Below are 21,235 nucleotides of genomic sequence, written 5' to 3'. Positions count from 1 at the left end.
TTTTATCATTTAAATAATAATCCCTTTTGCTGTTATTCCTACCAAAATGGATAGCCTCACATTTGTCAACATTGTATTCCATCTGCCAGACCCTAGCCCATTCACTTAGCCTATCCAAATCCCTCTGCAGACTTCCAGTATCCTCTGCACTTTTTGCTTTACCACTTATCTTAGTATCGTCTGCAAACTTGGACACATTGCCCTTGGTCCCCAACTCCAAATCATCTATGTAAATTGTGAACAGTTGTGGGCCCAACACTGGTCCCTGAGGGACACCACTAGCTACTGATTGCCAACCAGAGAAACACCCATTAATCCCCACTCTTTGCTTTCTATTAATTAACCAATCCTCTATCCATGCTACTACTTTCCCCTTAATGCCATGCATCTTTATCTTATGCAACAACATTTTGTGTGGCACCTTGTCAAAGGCTTTCTGGAAATCCAGATATACCACATCCATTGGCTCCCCGTTATCTACCGCACTGTTAATGTCCTCAAAAAATTCCACTAAATTAGTTAGGCACGACCTGCCCTTTATGAACCCATGCTGCGTCTGTCCAATGGGACAATTTCCATCCAGATGCCTCGCTATTTCTTCCTTGATGATAGATTCCAGCATCTTCCCTACTACCGAAGTTAAGCTCACTGGCCTATAATTACCCGCTTTCTGCCTACCTCCTTTTTTAAACAGTGATGTCACGTTTGCTAATTTCCAATCTGCCGGGACCACCCCAGAGTCTAGTGAATTTTGGTAAATTATCACTAGTGCATTTGCAATTTCCATTAGCTTGCCCATCACTACCTCCTTGGTGATAACAATCCTGTCAAGGTCCTCACCTGTCATAGCCTCATTTCCATCAGTCACTGGCATGTTATTTGTGTCTTCCACTGTGAAGACCGACCCAAAAAACCTGTTCAGTTCCTCAGCCATTTCCTCATCTCCCATTATTAAATCTCCCTTCTCATCCTCTAAAGGACCAATATTTACCTTAGCCACTCTTTTTTGTTTTATGTATTTGTAGAAACTTTTACTATCTGTTTTTATATTTTGAGCAAGTTTACTCTCATAATCTATCTTACTCTTCTTTATAGCTTTTTTAGTAGCTTTCTGTTGCCCCCTAAAGATTTCCCAGTCCTCTAGTCTCCCACTGATCTTTGCTACTTTGTATGTTTTTTCCTTCAATTTGATACTCTCCCTTATTTCCTTAGATATCCACGGTCAATTTTCCCTCTTTCTACCGTCCTTCCTTTTTGTTGGTATAAACCTTTGCTGAGCACTGTGAAAAATCACTTGGAAGGTTCTCCACTGTTCCTCAACTGTTTCACTATAAAGTCTTTGCTCCCAGTCTATCTTAGCTAGTTCTTCTCTCATCCCATTGTAATCTCCTTTGTTTAAGCACAAAACACTAGTGCTTGATTTTACCTTCTCACCCTCCATCTGTATTTTAAATTCCACCATATTGTGATCGCTCCTTCCGAGATGATCCCTAACTATGAGATCCTGAACCAATCCTGTCTCATTACACAGGACCAGATCTAGGACCGCTTGTTCCCTCGTAGGTTCCATTACATACTGTTCTAGGAAACTATCGCGGATACATTCTATAAACTTCTCCTCAAGGCTGCCTTGACCGACCTGGTTAAACCAATCGACATGTAGATTAAAATCCCCCATGATAACTGCTGTACCATTTCTACATGCATCTGTTATTTCTTTGTTTATTGCCTGCCCCACCATAATGTTACTATTTGGTGGCCTATAGATTACTCCTGTCAGTGACTTTTTCACCTTACTATTCCTGATTTCCACCCAAATGGATTCAACCTTATCCTCCATAGCACCGATGTCATCCCTTACTGTTGCCCGGATGTCATCCTTAAATAACAGAGCTACACCACCTCCCTTACCATCCACTCTGTCCTTCCGAAAAGTTTGATACCCTCGGATATTTAACTCTCAGTCGTGACCATCCTTTAACCATGTTTCAGTAATGGCCACTAAATCATAGTCATTCACGATGATTTGCGCCATCAACTAATTTACCTTATTCCGAATACTACGAGCATTCAGGTAAAGTACACTTATGTTGGCTTTTTTACCTCTGTTCTGAATCTTAACATCTCGATCAGTAACCTCTCCTAAGTTATATTTCCTCTTAACCTTTCTCCTAATTTTCCTTGTTGTTGAACCCATATCTTCATGCAACAACCTGCCGCGCGTCGCTTACCATTAATGTTTTCACTTCCCGTTTTATTTCTTTTAGTATTCCTGGTCCTATTCACTGAGCTCCCCTCAGTCACTGTACCTTGTACTGTCGCCCTTTTTGATTTTTGACTATGGCTTCTCTGCCTTACACTTTCCCCCTTACTGCCTTTTACTTCTGTCCCTGTTTTACTACCTTCCAACTTCCTGCATCGGTTCCCATCCCCCTGCCACATTAATTAAAGAACACGAGGAAGGTGGGTAAAAGTGGAGGGGTAGTACTGTTGATCAATGGTGGCATTGGTGCAATTACAGTAAGAAGTCTTACAACACCAGGTTAAAGTCCAACAGGTTTGTTTCAAACACTAGCTTTCGGAGTACTGCTCCTTCCTCAGGTGAATGAGGAAGAAGCCTGAGGAAGGAGCAGCGCTCCGAAAACTAGTGACATCGAAACAAACCTGTTCGACTTTAACCTGGTGTTGTAAGACTTCTTACTGTGCTCATCCCAGTCCAACGGCGGCATCTCCACATCATTGGTGCAATTGTTAGAGAAGAACTTAGGGGCAGCACGGTGGCGCAGTGGGTTAGCCCTGCTGCCTCACGGCGCCGAGGTCCCAGATTCGATCCCGGCTCTGGGTCACTGTCTGTGTGGAGTTTGTACATTCTCCCCGTGTTTGCGTGGGTTTCGCCCCCACAACCCAAAAATGTGCAGGCTAGGTGGATTGGCCATGCTAAATTGCCCCTTAATTGGAAAAAAATTAATTGGGTACTCTAAATTTATTTTTAAAAAAAGAGATGGCCTTGGTTCAGGAGATCGTGGCCGGGATTCTCCCCTACCCAGCGGGGTGGGGGGTCCTGGCGGGATGGAGTGGCTGGAACCACTCCGGCGTTGGGCCGCCCCAAAGGTGCAGATTTCCCCGCACCTTTAGGGGCCAAGCCCTCACCTTGAGGGGCTAGGTCCGCGCCGGAGTGGTTGGCGTGCCACCGGCCAGCGGGAAAGGCCTTTGGCGCCACGCCAGCCGGGGTCAAAGGGACGCCGCCAGAGGTCTACGCATGCGCGGGAGCGTCAGCGGCTGCTGACGTCATCCCCCGCATGTGCAGAGGGGGGGGTCACTTCCGCCGAGGCCATCGCGGAGGCCATGGCCGAGACGGAAGGAAAAGAGTGCCCCCACGGCACAGGCCTGCCCGCAGATCGGTGGGGCCCGATCGCAGGCCAGGCCACCGTGGGGGCACCCCCCGGGGCCAGATCGCCCCGCGCCCCCCCACAGGACCCCGGAGCCTGCCCACGCTGCCAGTCCCGCCGGTAAGGTAGGTGGTTTGATTCTTGCCGGCGGGACTGGTATGACAGCAGCGGGACTTCAGCCCGTCGCGGGCCTGAAAATTGCCGGGGGGTGGGGGGGCCCGCCGACCGACAAGGCGCGATTCCTCCCCTCGTCGTATTTTCGGTGCCGGAGAATTCAGCGGCCAGCGGGAGCGGGATTCAAGCCGCCCCCAGGCGATTCTCGGACCCGGCGGGGGGTCGGAGAATCCTGCCCTAGGATTTAGAATCAGTGCACATGGAGATGATGAATGGTCGTGGAAAGAAGTCGCTAGTGTGAGTAGTCTAGAGGTCCCTAAACTGTAACCACAATGTGGAACAAAGTATTGGGTGCTTATGATAAACGGACAGCAATAATCATGGGGCTTTTAATCTACATTTCAACTGGAAAAAACAGATTGCCAGCAATAGTCTGAATGAGGTGTTCATACAATGCTTTCGGGACGGTTTCTCAGAGTACCACACTCTGGAACTAACCGGAGAGGAGGTTATGTTAGACTTAGTGTTACATAATATTAAAGGATTAATTAATGACCTCAAGGGTGAAGGCACCCCTAGGTAACAGCGACCACAATGTGTCTAAATTTAACGTCCCAATTGAAAGAGAAAAGAGTGAGTCTAAGGCTAGTATTTTAAACTTAAAATAAGGGCAACTATGTGGGCATGAAAGCTGAGCTAGCTGTAGTGAACTGGGACACTAGGCTAGGGGATACATCAATAGAGAAGCAATGGCAAACATTAAAGGGGATATTTCAGAATACTCAGAAAGTATATTCCTACTATAAAGAACAATTCTAAAGGGAGAAGCCACCATCTGTGATTAATTAAAGAATTTAAGGCAAGCATCAAATTTCTTTTTAAAATTTAGAATACCCGATTGGGGGAGTGGGGGGGTCTCCGATTTGTTGGGGGGGGGGGGAGAAGAGTTCTCCGATTTGGAGGGGAGGGGGGGGCGAGGGCTCCGTTTTGGGGGGGGGCACCGATTTTGGGGGGGGGGGGGGGGAGGGTGGAGGGCATCGATTGGAGGGGGGAGGAGCTCCGATTGGGGGGGGGGGGGGGAGAGAGGAGGAGGGTTCCGATTGTGTGGGGGGCGGGGGGGGGGGGCGAGGGTTCCAATTGTGTGTGTGTGGGGGGGGGGGGGGGAAAGAGAGAGAGAAAGTGTTCCGATTGTGGGGGGAGGGCTCTGGTTTGGGAGGAGGGTTCAGGTTGTGGGGGAGGGTTCCGAATGTGTGGGGAGGGGGGGGGGGTTCCGATTGTGGGGGGAGGGTTCCAATTGTGGGGTGAGGGTTCAGATTGTTGGGGGGGGGTTCTGATTGTGGGGGGGGGGGGAGGGTTCCGATTGTGTTGGGGGGGGGCTCCGATTGTGGGGGCAGGGTTCCGATTGTGGGGGCAGGGTTCCGATTGTGGGGCAGGGTTCCGATTGTGGGGGCAGGGTTCCGATTGTGGGGGCAGGGTTCCGATTGTGGGGGCAGGGTTCCGATTGTGGGGCAGGGTTCCGATTGTGGGGGCAGGGTTCCGATTGTGGGGGCAGGGTTCCGATTGTGGGGGCAGGGTTCCGATTGTGGGGGCAGGGTTCCGATTGTGGGGGCAGGGTTCCGATTGTGGGGGCAGGGTTCCGATTGTGGGGGCAGGGTTCCGATTGTGGGGGCAGGGTTCCGATTGTGGGGGCAGGGTTCCGATTGTGGGGGCAGGGTTCCGATTGTGGGGGCAGGGTTCCGATTGTGGGGGGAGGGAGACCCTCCAATGGACTTTAGGAGCACCTACATTAATTACTTAACCCTTGGCCCCCTCTGAGGTCAACCACGTCAGGGACACCCTGGCAAAAACTTGTATCAATCCACACCTGTGTGGATTCCTGCCCCGAGGCCTGGAGAGTCCAATGTCCAGCTCTTTACTAGAATGTTAAAATAAATTTTGAGTATTCAATTCTTTTTTCAAATTAAGGGGCAATTTTAGCCAATTCACCTGCCCTGCACATCTTTTGTTGTGGGAGTGAGACCCACGCAGATACGGGGAGGATGTGCAAACTCCACACGGACAGTGACCCGCAGCCGGAATCGAACATCAGCCAGTTTCAAGGGTAGAAGCATAGGAGCTGAAGGAGACCCCAGAAAAGGTGCAGTTAAAGGCAAACACGAGCTCAGTGCTGCAGGGCTGTTATAATTATGATGAGCTTTGTCACAAGTAGGCTTACATTGACACAGCAATGAAGTTACTGTGAAAATCCCCTAGTCGCCACATTCCAGCGCCTGTTCGGATACACAGAAGGAGAATTCAGAATGTCCAAATTACCAAACAGCACGTCTTTTGGGACTTGTGGGAGGAAACCAGAGAACCGGGTGTTCTCCTTAAGGAAGAAACAATCAAGAGGTGATTTAAGAAAGGTTTTCAAAATAATGAGGGGTCTGGACAGAGATAAACTGTTCTCAATGGTGGGAGGATCGAGAACCAGAGGATGCTAATTTAAGGTGATTAGGAAAAGAAGCACCAATGATCTGTAGTGAAACATTTTTAAAAACGCAATGGGTGTTTAGGATCTAGAATGCACTGTGCGAGAGTGTGGTGGAGGTGGATTGAGTTGCGACTACTAAAAGGAAATTATCTGAAGAGAAAATCTTGCAGCAATACGGGGAAAAGGTGGGGGAGTGGGACTAGTTGAATGCCGTGAACAAATTGGGCAGATAGGACTCCTTCTGTGCTGTAACTATTTTATGATTCTCTTCAATGGTCTCTGCACAGTAATATTTTATTAGGGCCCATGAGCACTGACTACATCAGAAGGCGGAGTACTGAGCAGCAGATGGAGAAAACAAACTGGCACAGTCAATGTGTTTCGAGAACACCAAAAATGTCAATCAAAGCATCGCTGATATAGTAGCAAATGTGGCCAGTAGCAGCACTGGCATATCCAACGGGGGAAGGGGGGAGATAAGTAAGAGGCACAAATCTAATACAGAGGTAAGGAACAACCAAGTTCAACTTACTTATCCACAATTTTCTTCTGTTTGAGAATCTGGTGCACTTCTACTGAAGTTTGAGGTCCCTGGAGCTTCTGGCCATTCAGCATCTCCTGTTCCAGCTGTTCAATAGTCTGCAGAAAAAATAAACCTGCACATTGCTGTCACATCGCTGTCACATCATTCTTCATGCAACAGCTTAACATTATCGTGGGTTGATGTCTCTTCATCTACACACCATGTTTTCATTAAAAATATATACTTCATAAGTATATATATGGAATACAAATTATTGTACCATGACCTTTTCTACTGTGCAGAACCAAGTTCCACTCCTGAGCTGGAGAACAAAAATCAAGGTTGTCAATCCAGTGCAGGACTGGGGGAATGTTGCACTGTCAGAGGTACTGGCCGACATTCTCCGCCAGCAGGATTCTCTGTTATGCCAGCGCCTGGGAGTTTTCCGACGGCATGGGGTTGCCCCACAATGGGGTTTCCCATTGACCGGCCGGTGTAACGGAGAATCCTGCCGGCCAGTCGGGACAGAAATGTGGTGCGGCGGGACGGAGAATCCCGCCCACTATATTTCGGATGAAACCAGCCAATGCCTTCTCAGATCCAATGGCACTATTCCACGTTATGCCCAGTGTCCAGGTGCATATTGTTTCCTTAACCAAAATTACAAAAACAGATCTGATCATTATCACACTGCTATTTGTGGGAGTTTTCTGTACATAAATTGGATGCCGCTTTCTATGTTATATTAATGGCTACACTTCAAGAGCACTTTATTGGCTGTAAGTTCTCATGATTGTGGAATACACTATATAAATATATATATAGTGTATTAATAATAATAATCTTTATTAGTGTCACAAGTAGGCTTATGTTAACATTGCAGTGAAGTTACTGTGAAAATCCGGTAGGTGAATTGGACATTTGGAATTCTCCCTTGTTCGGGTACACTGAGGGAGAATTCCAAATGTCCAATTCACCTAACAAGAATGTCTCTTGGAACTTGTGGGAGAAAACCGGAGCACCCGGAGGAAACCCACACAGACACAGGGAGAACGTGCAGACTCTGCACAGACAGTGACCCGAGCCAGGAATCAAACCTGGGTCCCTGATGCTGTGAAGCAACAGTGCTAACCACTGTGCTACCTTCTGTAGAAGCGTCATAAGGACTCAAACAACATTAACTCTATTTTTCTCTCTCTACAGATTCTGCTAGACCTGCTGAGTTTACCCAGAGTGTTCTGTTTTTATTTATTTATTTGGATTTGATTTATTGTCATGTGTACCGAGGTACAGTGTAAAGACTGTGTACAGTCCAAACAGATCATTCTGTACATGATAAAACATATGACATACATAAATACACAATGTAAATACATAGGCATAGGGTGAGAATACGGAGTGTAGTACTAATGGGCAGCACGGTAGCATTGTGGATAGCACAATTGCTTCACAGCTCCAGGGTCCCAGGTTCGATTCCGGCTTGGGTCACTGTCTGTGCGGAGTCTGCACATCCTCCCCGTGTGCGTTTCCTCCGGGTGCTCCGGTTTCCTCCCACAGTCCAAAGATGTGCAGGTTTGGTGGATTGGCCATGATAAATTGCCCTTAAGTGCCCAAAATTGCCCTTAGTGTGGGTAGGGTTACTGGGTTATGGGGATAGGGTGGAGGTGTTGACCTTGGGTAGGGTGCTCTTTCCAAGAGCCAGTGCAGACTCGATGGGCCGAATGGCCTCCTTCTGCACTGTAAATTCTATGATCTATGATACTACTCAGGAGAGATGAAGTGTGAAGAGATTTGTTTTTTTAAATGTTTACTTTTCCAATTGGTTAATAAATTGATTTTTGATTTTTCCAATTAAGGGACAATTTAGCTTGGCCAATCCACCTACCCTGCACACCTTTGGGTTGTGAGGGTGAGACCCACAAAGAAACAGGAAGAATGTGCAAACTCCACACGGACAGTGACCCAGGGCCGGGATTGAACCCGGGTCCTGAAGCCTCAATGCTAACCGTGCCACCATTCTGTTTTTATTTTATGTAATAGCATATTTAAGCAGTAGTTCTGCATGAAAGAGCTGCAAATGTTTATATCAGTTTCACAATTTTTTTTCCACAAACCTCTCCTTCTGAAGGTGTCAATTTTAATTGGCTTACCACTCTACTGTCACCAGTGTCTTGCTCAATTAACCATTCTTTACATTGGCCTAGATGGTCAAACACTGGCAGGCTACTTGACTGTGGGAATAAACTCTAATGGCAAACCCAAATCTATCCACATGCAAATACTTCACACAGGGGTCAGTGCATAACAATTGGCAGAAGGAATCCTGTTCAAATGTAATTCCCCACCTTACCCCAAGGGAAAACACCACAGCCTTACTGCCACTCCAACAGAGAGCAGCTAGCTCAAAGATCTGGAATCTGCTTTAAGTTTTAATACAACACACAATTAATAAATGCCCTCTGTACCTTTCCGGTTTTTACAAAAGCTTCTGCAATCTTGCGATTTCGTCCACCGTAGCAAGTTGTAATAACGTCTGCAACGCCACAGCTTTCCAGGAAGGTTGTCTCAGACACCGTTCCTTTGCAAAAGAGTTTGGCAAACGCAATCATCTCCATCAACCCCAGGCGAATCACTGCAGCTTTAGTGTTATCTCCACAGCGCAGACCATCACAAAACCCGGCACCAACAGCAACAATGTTCTGTGAAAGAGTGTCAGTGCCATTCGATGAAGATGATTCAGCTTCCACATTCAAGATAACAATCATGCTACATAAATTTTATTGACACATTTTCCTTCAAAGAGCAACTGCAACCTCAAAAAAAAAACTACTCTTACCAGGGGTCGGTTGCAGAAGGTTACAAAGATAGGGAGGAAGAAGGCCATTGAGAAGTTCTGAGAATTTTGTGTGAGGTTTTGGAACATCAGCCAATGTTGATCAGCAAGGGCATGGGAGGTGGATTAACCCAATTTGGTATAGGCCAGCAACAGGTGACACCTTGTGGAGGTTTAGGACTGGAGCTAAAGTTGGGCAGTTAAAAGTTGGGATTGATAAAAACTGGCCAAGATCAAATAAGTGAGGAACGGAAAGAAATTCTGTGCAGCAGGAAGGTGGAAAACCAGGATTGAATATTCATGGCAGGCGAAGGCAACTGTGCAGATTAGGTCTTGAAATACACAAAGGTGACAGACAAATTTGCCCTCAGAAATTCGAAAATAGCCCACGAAAAATCCAAGACGGGCAAAAACTTCAAAACACTGCCTCCATTTTCACTTTGGTAAAGTCCTTGCAGCCGTTCCAGGAACCACGCTGTAACTGGGCATGCTCAATATTCAGTATATTCTTTTAATAGACTTCCGGTCATTTTGCTCATCAGCACTATCTCAGCCCCCTTTGCTAGTTTCCACTAATTGGTCGTTCTATATACCTCCTGCCAGCCAGCCAGCCATGCCACAACCCGTCAGCCCTCGCCAGTCTTCCCATACCCTGCCCTTCCACCCCCTTCTGCCCCAGGGGCCTCCCACAGCCACTTGCTTGATGGCCCTCCCTCCCCTTCCTTCTCGCCGCCATCCCAACCCCTTCCCATTCAGGCTTCCTCAGTTATCACCCTTCTGGCTCCCTCCATTATCTGCCTCTCTAGTGAGGCAACTTGGGTGGTGAGTAGGCAGCAATGGGAGTAGGGGGTGTCGGTGAACAGGAGGGCTTAGGGTGGGCTGAGAAGTGTTAGGGGGTTGAGCGGATTGGTGCAAGGGAAGCAGCAAGAAGCCAGCGAATGGGAGGGAGGTATAAACAGTGGAGATCTGGAAGGATACTTTTTTGTTAATAAATTTAGAGTACCCAATTCATATTTTCCAATTAAGGGGCAATTTACCCTGGTCGATCCACTCTGCACATTTTTGGGTTGCGGGGGCGAAATGCACGCTAACAAGGGTAGAATGTGCAAACTCCTCAAGGACAGTGATCCAGATCGAACCTGGGACCTCGGCGCCGTGAGTGAGCAGTGCTATCCACTGTGCCACCGTGCTGTTCTGATCTGAAAGGATATTGATCAGTTATTACCTCTGCATTAGTGTGTAATACTTTTAATATTTTAGCCCATATATGTTTTTGTCTAGTATCTTGCGAACAGTTTACACAATTTTTAAAAATAAATTATTTTATTTTTCCAATTAGGGGCAATTTACCTTGGCCAATCCACCTAGCCTGCACATCTTTGGGTTGTGGTGGTGAGACCCACACAGGTATGGGGAGAATGTGCAAACTCTACACGGAAAGTGACCTGGGGCCAGGATCGACCCCGGGTCCTTGGTGCCATGAGGCAGCAGTACTAACCACTGAGCCACCATACTGCCACTAGTTTACACAACTACTGTGAAAACCTAAATTTTTTCATGAGGAATAAAAAATATATGGCGCGATTTTTCCACCGTGCTGAACCCATCGCCGATCCCACTATTCCTGGTGAATAGCAGGAAGCGCCAAAAAATGGGTTTTGCGTCGGGTGCCAAGCCAAGCGGGATGCACCTGACCCACTGTGCCTGACGCGATCCGGTTCACGCCATCATTTAAATATGCGTGACCCGTTTGAAGCCAGAGTCTCCCGGCCGGGATTCATTGGTCCCACCGGGTGACAAGGGACAATGCCCTGGTGCCAAGTGGCATTGCTAAGTGACAGGGCCTGAGGAGGACAATCCCCATGAAAGAGGTTTGAAGTGAGAACATAAAGGAGGTGTATGAAGGGCTTGGGTGAGAACGGTGGGTATGAAGGATGGGTGGGGAAGGGCGGGTATGAATGGTGGGGGCAGGGTGAAGGGTGAGGGACTGAAGCGGGCGCATGGGGGGGGGGGGCCTGAAAGGGGGAGGGGACTGAAAATGAGGGGTGGCCTCAAGAATGGGGTCCCCCTCAGTGACCCCATAACGGGTATGTTCACTGGGGTGGGTTTATTGCCCCAATGCCAACGAGGATAGATTGGGATAGTGGTCACGTGGATATTTAATGATGGGGGAGGTTGCCCATGTCAGCTGGGGGTTTGTGATGTCCATGGGTGTAGGAGGTGCGGGACCCTCAACCTAATTTTGAGATCTGGGCAATCTTTAAAAAATAGCACCCTGATCTCAATGACCTCCTTCTAGGTGAGTTGGGGCATTGGGAGCGCCTGGAGGCGGTGGTGGGGGAGGTCTCGAGATTGAGACGCCATTTAAAAATGTTGCCCCGATCTCTTCCTGCACTGTCGAGCAGAATTTGTTTCTACAGGAAACGGGACCGAGTGCAGCCTTGGTGGGGCATTCCTCGCCGAGACCCTGAAATGAAGCAGAGTCCCGTTCGATAGCGGGGTCATTCAGCGCCAGGAAACAGTCAACTAAACGCACCCAACACGGTTTAATTTCCTTAAATTGCACCCACAGTATGCAGCAATATTACTACATGACTGCATCACCTCATAAAGGAGTTAGTGAAAATGGCGCCCCTAAAAATCAAAAGTAGCCATTGAAAAAATTAAGAGAGCAGCTTTCTTCCCCTTAAAAAAAGGAGCCCTTGAAATTTTTTTAAATTTTGAGCCCTGGTGTAGACGCTTGAATATGTTGCACATTCTCCCCATGTGTTTCACCCCCACAACCCAAAGATGTGCAGGGTAGGTGGATTGGCCACGCTAAAGTACCCCTTAATTGGGAAAAAAAGAATTGGGTACTCTTAAATTTTAAAATAAGTTGCTACAAACCACCAAGTACATTTGCCAAACAAATCCTGCTCGCCCCTGCATTTTCAGTGTTCTGAAGTGAGTACTCCCTCCACATCACCGTGGGTCCACTGCTCAATCACCTAAACATCCCCTCCCCACAATACCTGCCCACGAAGCACAGGAGATGCAACACCTACCTTTTTACTTACTCTCTTATCAGCCAAGGTTCCAAGCACTCTTTCCAGATGAAATAGAAATTTATATGATCTTCTTTCAATTTAGAACTGTATTTCCTCTCTCAATGCTGTTTCCTCTACACTAGGGAGACCAAACACTGATTGGGTTATCACTTTGTGGAACAATTCTATTCAGTCCGCAAGTGCGACCCTGTGCTTCCAGTTGTTTGTTATTTTATTTATTCACCTTTGCTCCCATTGTTACCTGTATCCGCAACCTCCTGCAGTAATCCATTAAAAATCAATGTATGAAAAATAGCACTGCACCTTTCAATTAGCCTTCCAAATCAACAGAGTTCAAACACTTTGGATTGTGCCCAGCCCACATTTTGTTCATTTTCCTTTGATGATTTTGGTTTATTTGCTCTAGCTTCTCGCTCTTTTTTCTTTTCTTTTTTAGAGAGCTGTTCATGATTTTACCCTTCACGCCTCCTCAAAACACATCTTTACTCGCCCCATTACCACTCTCTTTTGCCTTGCACCATTATTATTTTTGTCATTTAACCTCTCTGGACTTCCACTCTACAACAGACCTTTGCTTTCGTTCTTTATTCCACCCTTTCACTGACTCTGTGCTTGGTTAAAACCGGTTACATTTCTAGCTGTTCCTTATTCTGAATAGTCATCACCCTGAAACGTTAACTCTTCTTTCACTCTCCACAGCTGGTGTCAGACCTACTGAATATTTACTGCATTTTTTGTTTTTATATCAAAAAAACACCAGGGAAGCAGAACATGGTCAAAATCCCCATATCTAAGGAAGGAAGTGTTGGCCTTGGAAAGGGTCCAGAGGAGGTTTACAAGAATGATCCCTGGAATATGTCGTATGAGGAACGTTTGAGGACTCTGGGTCTGTACTCGTTGGAGTTTAGAAGGATGAGAGGGGATCGTATTGAAACGTACAAGATACTGCGAGGCCTGGATAGAGTGGACGTGGAGAGCATGTTTCCACTTGTAGGAAAAACTAGAACCAGAGGACAATATCTCAGATTAAAGGGACGATCCTTTGAAACAGAGATGAGGAGGAATCTCTTCAGCCAGAGGGTGGTGAATCTGTGAAACTCTTTGCCGCAGAAGGCTGTGGAGGCCAATTCACTGAGTGTCTTTAAGACAGAGATAGATAGGTTCTTGATTAAAGGGGATCAGGGGTTATGGGGAGAAGGCAGGAGAATGGGGATGAGAAAATATCAGCCATGATTGAGTGGCGGAGCAGACTCGGTGGGCCAAGTGGCCTAATTCTGCTCCTATGTCTTATGGTCTAAAATAATCAGCAGCCCTGATGCCTTCTGAAAAGAGAAAAGACAGATAATGGGCGGGATTCTCCGGTCACCCAGCACAGTGTTTCTCGACGTCGTGCCGTTCGCTGGCGACAGGATTCTCTCTTCCCGCCGCTGGTCAACGTGATTTCCCATTGAAGCCACGTCACTCTGCTGGGAAACCCACGGGCGAGGGTGTGCTGCCAGCGGTAAAAGAGGATCCCAAAAGCCGGAGAACTCCAGCCTATATTTCACAAGTACACCAAGTTCCAGAAAGTATTTAACCACAACTTCCATTTATCTTCTAAGATGCTGTTAGAATTTCATAGAATTTACAATGCAGAAGGAGGCCATTCAGCCCTTCGAGTCTGCACCGGCTCTTGGAAAGAGCACCCCACCCAAAGTCAACACCTCCACCCTATCCCCATAACCCAGTGACCCCACCCAACACTAAGGGCAATTTTGGACGCTAAGGGCAATTTATCATGGCCAATCCACCTAACCTGCACATCTTTGGACTGCGGGAGGAAACCGGAGCACCCGGAGGATACTCACGCAGGCACGAGGAGACATGCAGACTCCGCACAGACAGTGGCACAAGCCAGAATCGAACCTGGGACCTTGGAGCTGTGAAGCAACTGTGCTAACTTGCTGCGCCACGGCAGCAAGCAAGCTTGTTTGTTTAAATATATATCTGTACTTTTTTAGAAATTTAAAGTAACCAATTATTTTTTTCCGATTAAGGGGCAATTTTGCGTGGCCAATCCACCTATCCTGGTGAGACCCACGCAGACATGGGGGAGAATGTGCAAACTCCACATGGAAAATATATATCTGTACTGACATCAAAATTCAGATTTTGGATCAAATATCAAAAAACAAAATGATAGTGAAGACTACTACTGTAAAGTATTGCAATTTACATTGTAGTGTAATTTATTTTTCAATAAAGTCATTTAATTTTTAAAAACCTGATTTACCCATTGCACGGTTAAGGGTCTCAAAACCAAGCCGCAGGAGATGATTAAAGAAAGGGTGTCATTTACATGAACTTCCAGAAGGCATTTGATAAAGTCTCTCACAACAGACTGTGAGCTAAAGTTGAAACAGAACTATGAAATTAGCTGAGCAGCAGGAATCAGTATGTAGGGATAATACGCTAGTAATCTAATTGGCAGGATGTGATGAGTGATGTCCTACACCGATCTGTGTCAGGGCCCCAAGAATGCACCATTTTTATTCACAGCGTAAGATTTTTTTTTTTTAATTTAGAGTACCCAATTTTTTTTTACATGGCCTGCACGTCTTTTGGGTTGTGGGGGTGAGACCCACACAGACATGGGGAGAATGTGCAAACTCCACACGGACAGTGACCCAGGGCTGGGATCGAACCTGGGACCTCGGCGCCGTCAAGCAGCAGTGCTAACCACTGCGCCACCGTGCAATGGTAGCAACTCTCCCAGCTGCCCCTTTCCAACCAGCGGCAATCGCACATTCAAATACATTATTGCCGCGCTCTCATGAGCCATTTCTGCAATCGGGATGATTGATAATTGCAACTTTGCTGAGAATTATCATAAGCAACATCTGCTTCCCTCTGTAATCTGCATTCCCCGCCTTCAGCTCTCCTGTACAATAAATAGCGGTATGCGCCTCACTCCTGGTCTACTCTCATTTCTTGCCTAAACTTCAAATGACATTCTCTGTTCTTTTTCTGCCCTAATTCATTCTGGTGCTTGCCGTTCACATTTTTTGTGACCCTGAACTCCACGACCCATCTGACACCAGCTCACGACCCACCCGCGGGTCTCGCTCCCCACTTTGAAAAACCCTAGCTTAGATGATGGGAAAGAATATCCAAATTTGCTGATAGCACAAAAATTGGCAGTGTTGTGGGGAGAAGAGTGTAATGTGACAAAGAGATATTGATAGATTAAGTGAATGGGCAAAACTGTGGCAAATTGTGAGTAACGGGAGGTCATGCTCTTTGTACATTAAAAAAAAGGATAGACCAGGGTTATTTCTATATGGTAAAAAACTACAGACGGGGAGGCCAAAGAGACTTGGGAGGCCCAGGTACCTAGATCACTAAAAAGCCATGAACAGTTACAAAAATTTAAAAAGGGTTAATGGAATGCTACCCTTTAAACATCGAGGAATAGTATGAGGGGGTACAAGTCAAATTTCAACTATACAAAGCCCTGGTTAGACCATACCTGGAATACTGTGTGCAATTGTAGACAATGACTTCAGAAAGGATATACTGGCCTTGGAGGGAGCACAGCATAGATTTAGCAGAATAAAACCTGGACTCTGGGGCAGCACAGTGGTTAGCACTGCTGCCTCACAGTGCCAGGGATGCGGGTTCAACTGGATGACTGTGTTGAGTTTGCACATTCCCCCCATGTCTGCATAGGTTTCCCCCGTTTTCCTCCCACAGTCCAAAGATATGCAGGTTAGGTGGATTGACCATGCTAAATTGCCCCTTAGCCTCCAAAGGCTAGGTGGGTTACGAGGATAAGGCAGGGGATTAGGTCTAGGTGGAGTACTCTTTTGCAGGGTCGGTGCAGGCTTTATGGGATGAAAGGCCTCCTTTTGTACTGTTGGGTTTCTATGATTCTCTGAGGGATAGGGTTGTATATCCTGGAATTTAGAAGACTATGGGGTGATTTGATCTAAGATTAAGATAGTAAGTGGAGGAGGCGGCATGATGATGCAGTGGTTAGCACTGCTGCCTCACGGAACCGAGGACCCTGGTTCGATCCCGGTCCCGTATCACTGTCCGTGTGGAGTTGACACATGCTCCCCGTGTCTGTGTAGGTCTCACCCCCACAACCCAAAGATGTGCAGGGTAGGTGGATTGGCAACGCTAAATTGGAAAAAGAAATTGGGCACTTTAAAAAATTTTTTAAATAGTAAGAGAAATGGACAGTTTCTCTCTGGCCTCGATCTACCGGCTTTGTTGCGCCTGACTCAGGATGCGAAAAGGTCATTAAATCTCGCAAGAGGACTTTCTTGGTCTTGTTACACCTCGCAAGATCTAATCTCGAGGTTTCGTGATCTGGATCCTGTCCACAATAGTGGAAACCAGATTTGCATATTGAAGTGTGCAGTCAGGTTCACTTAATATGCTCGCGTTGGAGTTACCCAAGACGTGGGATTGAACCTGCGCCTTGGAGACCCTGAGCGAGCGCCATTTAGCACTGGTCTCCACCAACGTGGATCAGGTGTACTGGCACTTGGGAGGCATCTCCCAGGCAATTGGGAGCCCCTGGGTGGTCGGGCTCTGGGCAGGGTGGGATCCAAGCACCTGATGCCACCTGGGCACCGCAGTACTGCCTGTCTAGCACACGTGTAGTGTCACCTGGACACACTGGCAGGGGCATTGCCAGGCTGGCAGTGCCAAGGTGCCCGGGTTTTGGGATGACCCAGAGTCCGGAGGTGGCGATATTCGGTGTGTCGGAAGATCCGGGAGTCCAAGTGGGGAGAGAAGCCGATGTATTGGCCTTTGCCTCCCTGATAATCCAGAGACGGATTTTGTTGTGTTGACAGGACTCGGAGCCGCCGCGGCCGGGTATGGGTGAGTGACCTGGCAGAATTCCTGCGGTTGAAGAAGGTCAAGTTTGCTTTGCGGGGGCCGGTAGAAGGGTTCATCTGGACGTAGAACCCGTTCATTGATTTCTTCAAGGAGGATTGAGGGGCTAGCAGGGATTGAGGGGGTTGGGGGGAGGAGGCAAGGGGGTAAAAATTGGGACGGCAGGATGCGGTGGGGTGTTGGTATCGAGGGAGGTTGGGGATTTGTGACTGTTGGTTCAGGTTGATTGGTCTTCTGATATTTTTGTGCATATCTTTAAAAAGCCTCGAATAAAAATATTTTTGGGAAAAAAAGTGCACTTAAGCTTCCTACACTTGCATAAATTGGATTCAAGTGCAAAACATAGTTAACTTCCCATTGTCCATCCAGTTAACACCACTTGGTAAAATAGGGCATTGTTTTGCAGGATTATCTGCAGCAAAGTGGGGAAAACTCTTCCCCCAGGTTCCATTAATGCCATTTAATCGTCAGCAATGCCCTGTGGTATTGTGGACTTGCCTGGTTTAGATGTTAGATGATTGAGTGCACCACTGAGGGTGGACTATTAGTTCCAAACATCCATCACCAAGTGTGTATATTGGAAGTCAGTTCAAATGCAATGTGCAAACTCCACAAGGACAGTGACCCAGAGCTGGGATTGGTCAATGTTAGGAGGAGAAAGATTTAAACTCTTACAAAAAATTCCAAACTTCGATATTTTCTTACCTTTAGTGCTCCACATAGTTCCACAGTATCCGCATCTTCCACCACACTTATCCGAAAATTGGATGTCTGCAACAGTTCTTTGAAAAGGTTTCCATTTTGCACATTTTTGCTGCCTGATCAAAAAATGACTGACTTAGTTATTCTCATAGAATTTAAAATCTACTGCCAACTCAAAATTCACACAACTGGGCATGAGCAGCTAAAACACCACCTGTAAATACTGAACATTTAATCAGTTCACAAAGTTCTCTTGCAATACACAAGTTCAGTGCTCCTTTTAGTTTTTCACAACAATGCATGACCGAGTGCTGCTGGAAACATTGCTGAGAAGCAGGATACTGTCATTTGGATAATTGGTAACAGAAAATTTATAGTCAATGCTTCTATCAAAATCACCAATCTTAGCAAAATATGATCCACGTATTATTCTCCCATCACCACAGAAACCATAGGGTTGTGACACCAAAACCAGGGCTAAAGAGAATTTATTACATTATTTCTTGTGTGAAAATCCCATACATCACGAGAGAACTCATACTTTAGATTTTTCACCTTAAAACCAGGATCCAACTGTGTCTGTGTGGGTCTCACCCCCACAACCAAAAAAGATGTGCAGGGTAGGTGAATTGGCCATGCTAAATTTTTTTTAAATTTAAATTTAGAGTACCCAATTCATTTTCTTTCCAATTACGGGGCAATTTAGTGTGGCCCTGCACATCTTTGGGTTGTTGGCCACGCTAAATTGCCCCTTAATTGGGAAAAGAAGAATTGGGTACTCTAAATTTTTATTTTTTTTAAATTTTGAAACAAGATCCAAGAAAATGTCAATTACTTTTCAAAAATCCCAGTCTTTTTTCCCTTCTTAAAATGTTTGTTGCTGCTATTGAAAATTTAAAAACTGAGATTGATATCTTCCACTTACCAACCTACATCAATCTATCCACTCACCCACCTACCCCTTCACCAACTCAAAATGCAAACAATGAATTAGGAGCAGCAGTAGATCACTCAGCAGCCTGCTCACCATTAATTATGCTCATGGCTGATCTAATTATAACCTCAACTCCACATTCCCGGCTATCCCAATAACCTTTCAGCCCCTTGCTCATCAAGAATCTGTGGTAGCCTGACAGGACCTAGTTTTGAGCCCAATTAAAATTGGATATCCTAAACGAAAGAATTGGACACTTTTAAACTGCAGTCAGCTCCAGCGAATGGCCTGCAGGGAATTCGGACTTGGCCAAGCTCGAATATACAGAACTCAAAGTCATGCAGCCTGGACATGTCTGGACTTGCCCAGTCAACTCGCCCATCAAGAGATCATCACACACTATTGATATCCACCGGCCTATTATCCGTAACCCAGATTGAGCCAGACTCGCGGGCACCCAGAGTTCCCACCATTACCTTATTTGGTAAGGGGGTAAATGCAGACCACACCATCGGAGATGGACACCAGGAGCGGGCTCAGGTGTCCTCAACCGATCGTCAACCAGACCATTGGGTGCCGAGACCCCTCCTGAGGCCTCAGTGGCAGGAAGCCAGAGGAAGTGGCAAAAGGACGCAATGGGAGGCAGGATACAAATAGGCTTCCGGGGGACATCAGCAGCGAAGACTGGACATTTTGTTTATTCCTTCATGGGAAGTGGGTGTCGCAGGCTGTGCCAGCATTTATTGCCCATCCATAATTGCCCTTGAGGGGGCAGTTAAGAATCAACCACATTGCTGTGGGTCTGGAGTCACATGTCAGCCAGTCCAGGTAAGGATGACAGATTTCCTTCCCTAAAGAACATTAGTGAACCAGATGGTTTTAAAAAAAAATAATTTTATTCTCCTCATTTTCAACATTATCAATAAACAACCAAAGAAAAAAACAAACAAAAACAAATATAATAACAATCCCCCACACACAAACCCCCCCCCCCCCCCCGCTTAATATACAGACCAAAATATCCACCCGTACATTCCAGGTAAAAAAAAACCCACAAATTAACAATCCGTAAACATTGTAACCAAAGACAACAATACTGCCAACCCCCCCTCTCCCCCCCTCCCTAATGTTCAACGTCAACCAATTCTCGGAAATGCATAATAAACAGTCCTCATGAATTGTGAAACCCTTCCTTCACCCCCTTCGGCTGAGACTTCACTTTCCCGAGAGTCAAAGAAACTCAAGTGGGTCCCCTACCCCCGCCAAGCCGTGTCACAGGATGGAGAAGCTGACCTCCACCCCAACAGAACCCACCTCTAGGCAAAGAGCGAGGCAAAGGTTAACAACTTCTGCCCCGCACCCGTCTGCCGCCTGAGCCGGTCTGACCCCCAAAAATGGCTTCTAGTGTCCCTGGCTCCAAGTTCACGAGCACTACCACCGAGATGGCCCTGAAAAACCTCCCTCCAACAAACCCCTCACATTTCACGTAACTATCCTAACCGGGGGTCTCTCACCAGGCCCCACTTCCCTCCAATTCCCTCCCCCCACCCAGTCCCAGGAAAACAAAGAAATCCCCTTCAACACACAAGCCCAGTGTAAACACACAAACCACAAAGAACCATCATTGCAAAAGAAAATCCCAACTCTTACCTTGTCCAAATAGGCAACGTAAACTCATTTAGCACATATAGCAACATGCAGTGAAAAATAGAGCTACATACACATCCCCTACCCTCAGTCCAAGACCAATCTGCAGTCCCATTTCTCACTTCTGCCCCAGTCCTTCTGCCTTTACAAACGCCTCTGCCTCTTCCACCGTCTCAAAATAAAAATCTTTGGAGTTGTAGGTCACCCTCAACTTAGCTGGGTACACTATGCTGAACCGCACCTTGCTGTTATACAGTGCTGTCTTCACTCGGCCGAAGGCCGCCCACCTCCTCGCCAACTCCACAGTAAAGTCCTGGTATATACGTATACCAGCTCCAGCCCACTGCACCTCCCGCTTCTGTTTTGCCCAACACAGGACCTTCTCCATCACGCTGTACCTACGGAAACAAGTAATCACTGTTCGTGGCGGTTTATTCGCCTTTGGTTTATGCCTCCAAGCCCTATGAGCCCGATCCAGTTCGTACTGAGAGGGATCTTCTCCCTTCCCCAGCAGCTTCGCCAACATCTTGGCAAAATACTCAGTCTGCCTCGGGCCCTCCGCCCCTTCGGGCAGGCCCACAATCCTCAGGTTTTGCTGCCTAGATCTGTTTTTCAGGTCCTCCACTTTGGCTCGCAGACCCTTGTTGGCCTCCACCACCCCCTGCAGCTCCTCACCCATCGAGGGG

General features: G+C 46.9%; 1 protein-coding gene across 3 annotated transcripts in view; it reads right to left on the bottom strand.

Moving 5' to 3' along the window:
* gpd1c (glycerol-3-phosphate dehydrogenase 1c) overlaps window positions 1-21,235 on the bottom strand; it is a 47,466-nt gene that overhangs the window by 2,102 nt on the left and 24,129 nt on the right. For all 3 annotated transcript variants that reach the window (XM_072508706.1, XM_072508704.1, XM_072508705.1), the window contains 3 exons: window positions 17,972-18,084; window positions 8,965-9,198; window positions 6,509-6,615 (listed from right to left, as the gene is read on the bottom strand). In XM_072508706.1, the coding sequence (XP_072364807.1) occupies window positions 6,509-6,615; window positions 8,965-9,198; window positions 17,972-18,084 (454 nt within the window). The remainder of the gene's footprint in view (window positions 1-6,508; window positions 6,616-8,964; window positions 9,199-17,971; window positions 18,085-21,235) is intronic.

This window comes from Scyliorhinus torazame, chromosome 6, assembly GCF_047496885.1.
Source record: "Scyliorhinus torazame isolate Kashiwa2021f chromosome 6, sScyTor2.1, whole genome shotgun sequence".
NCBI classification, from domain to species: Eukaryota; Metazoa; Chordata; class Chondrichthyes; order Carcharhiniformes; family Scyliorhinidae; genus Scyliorhinus; species Scyliorhinus torazame.
This window is presented reverse-complemented; position numbering and strand designations above follow the sequence as displayed.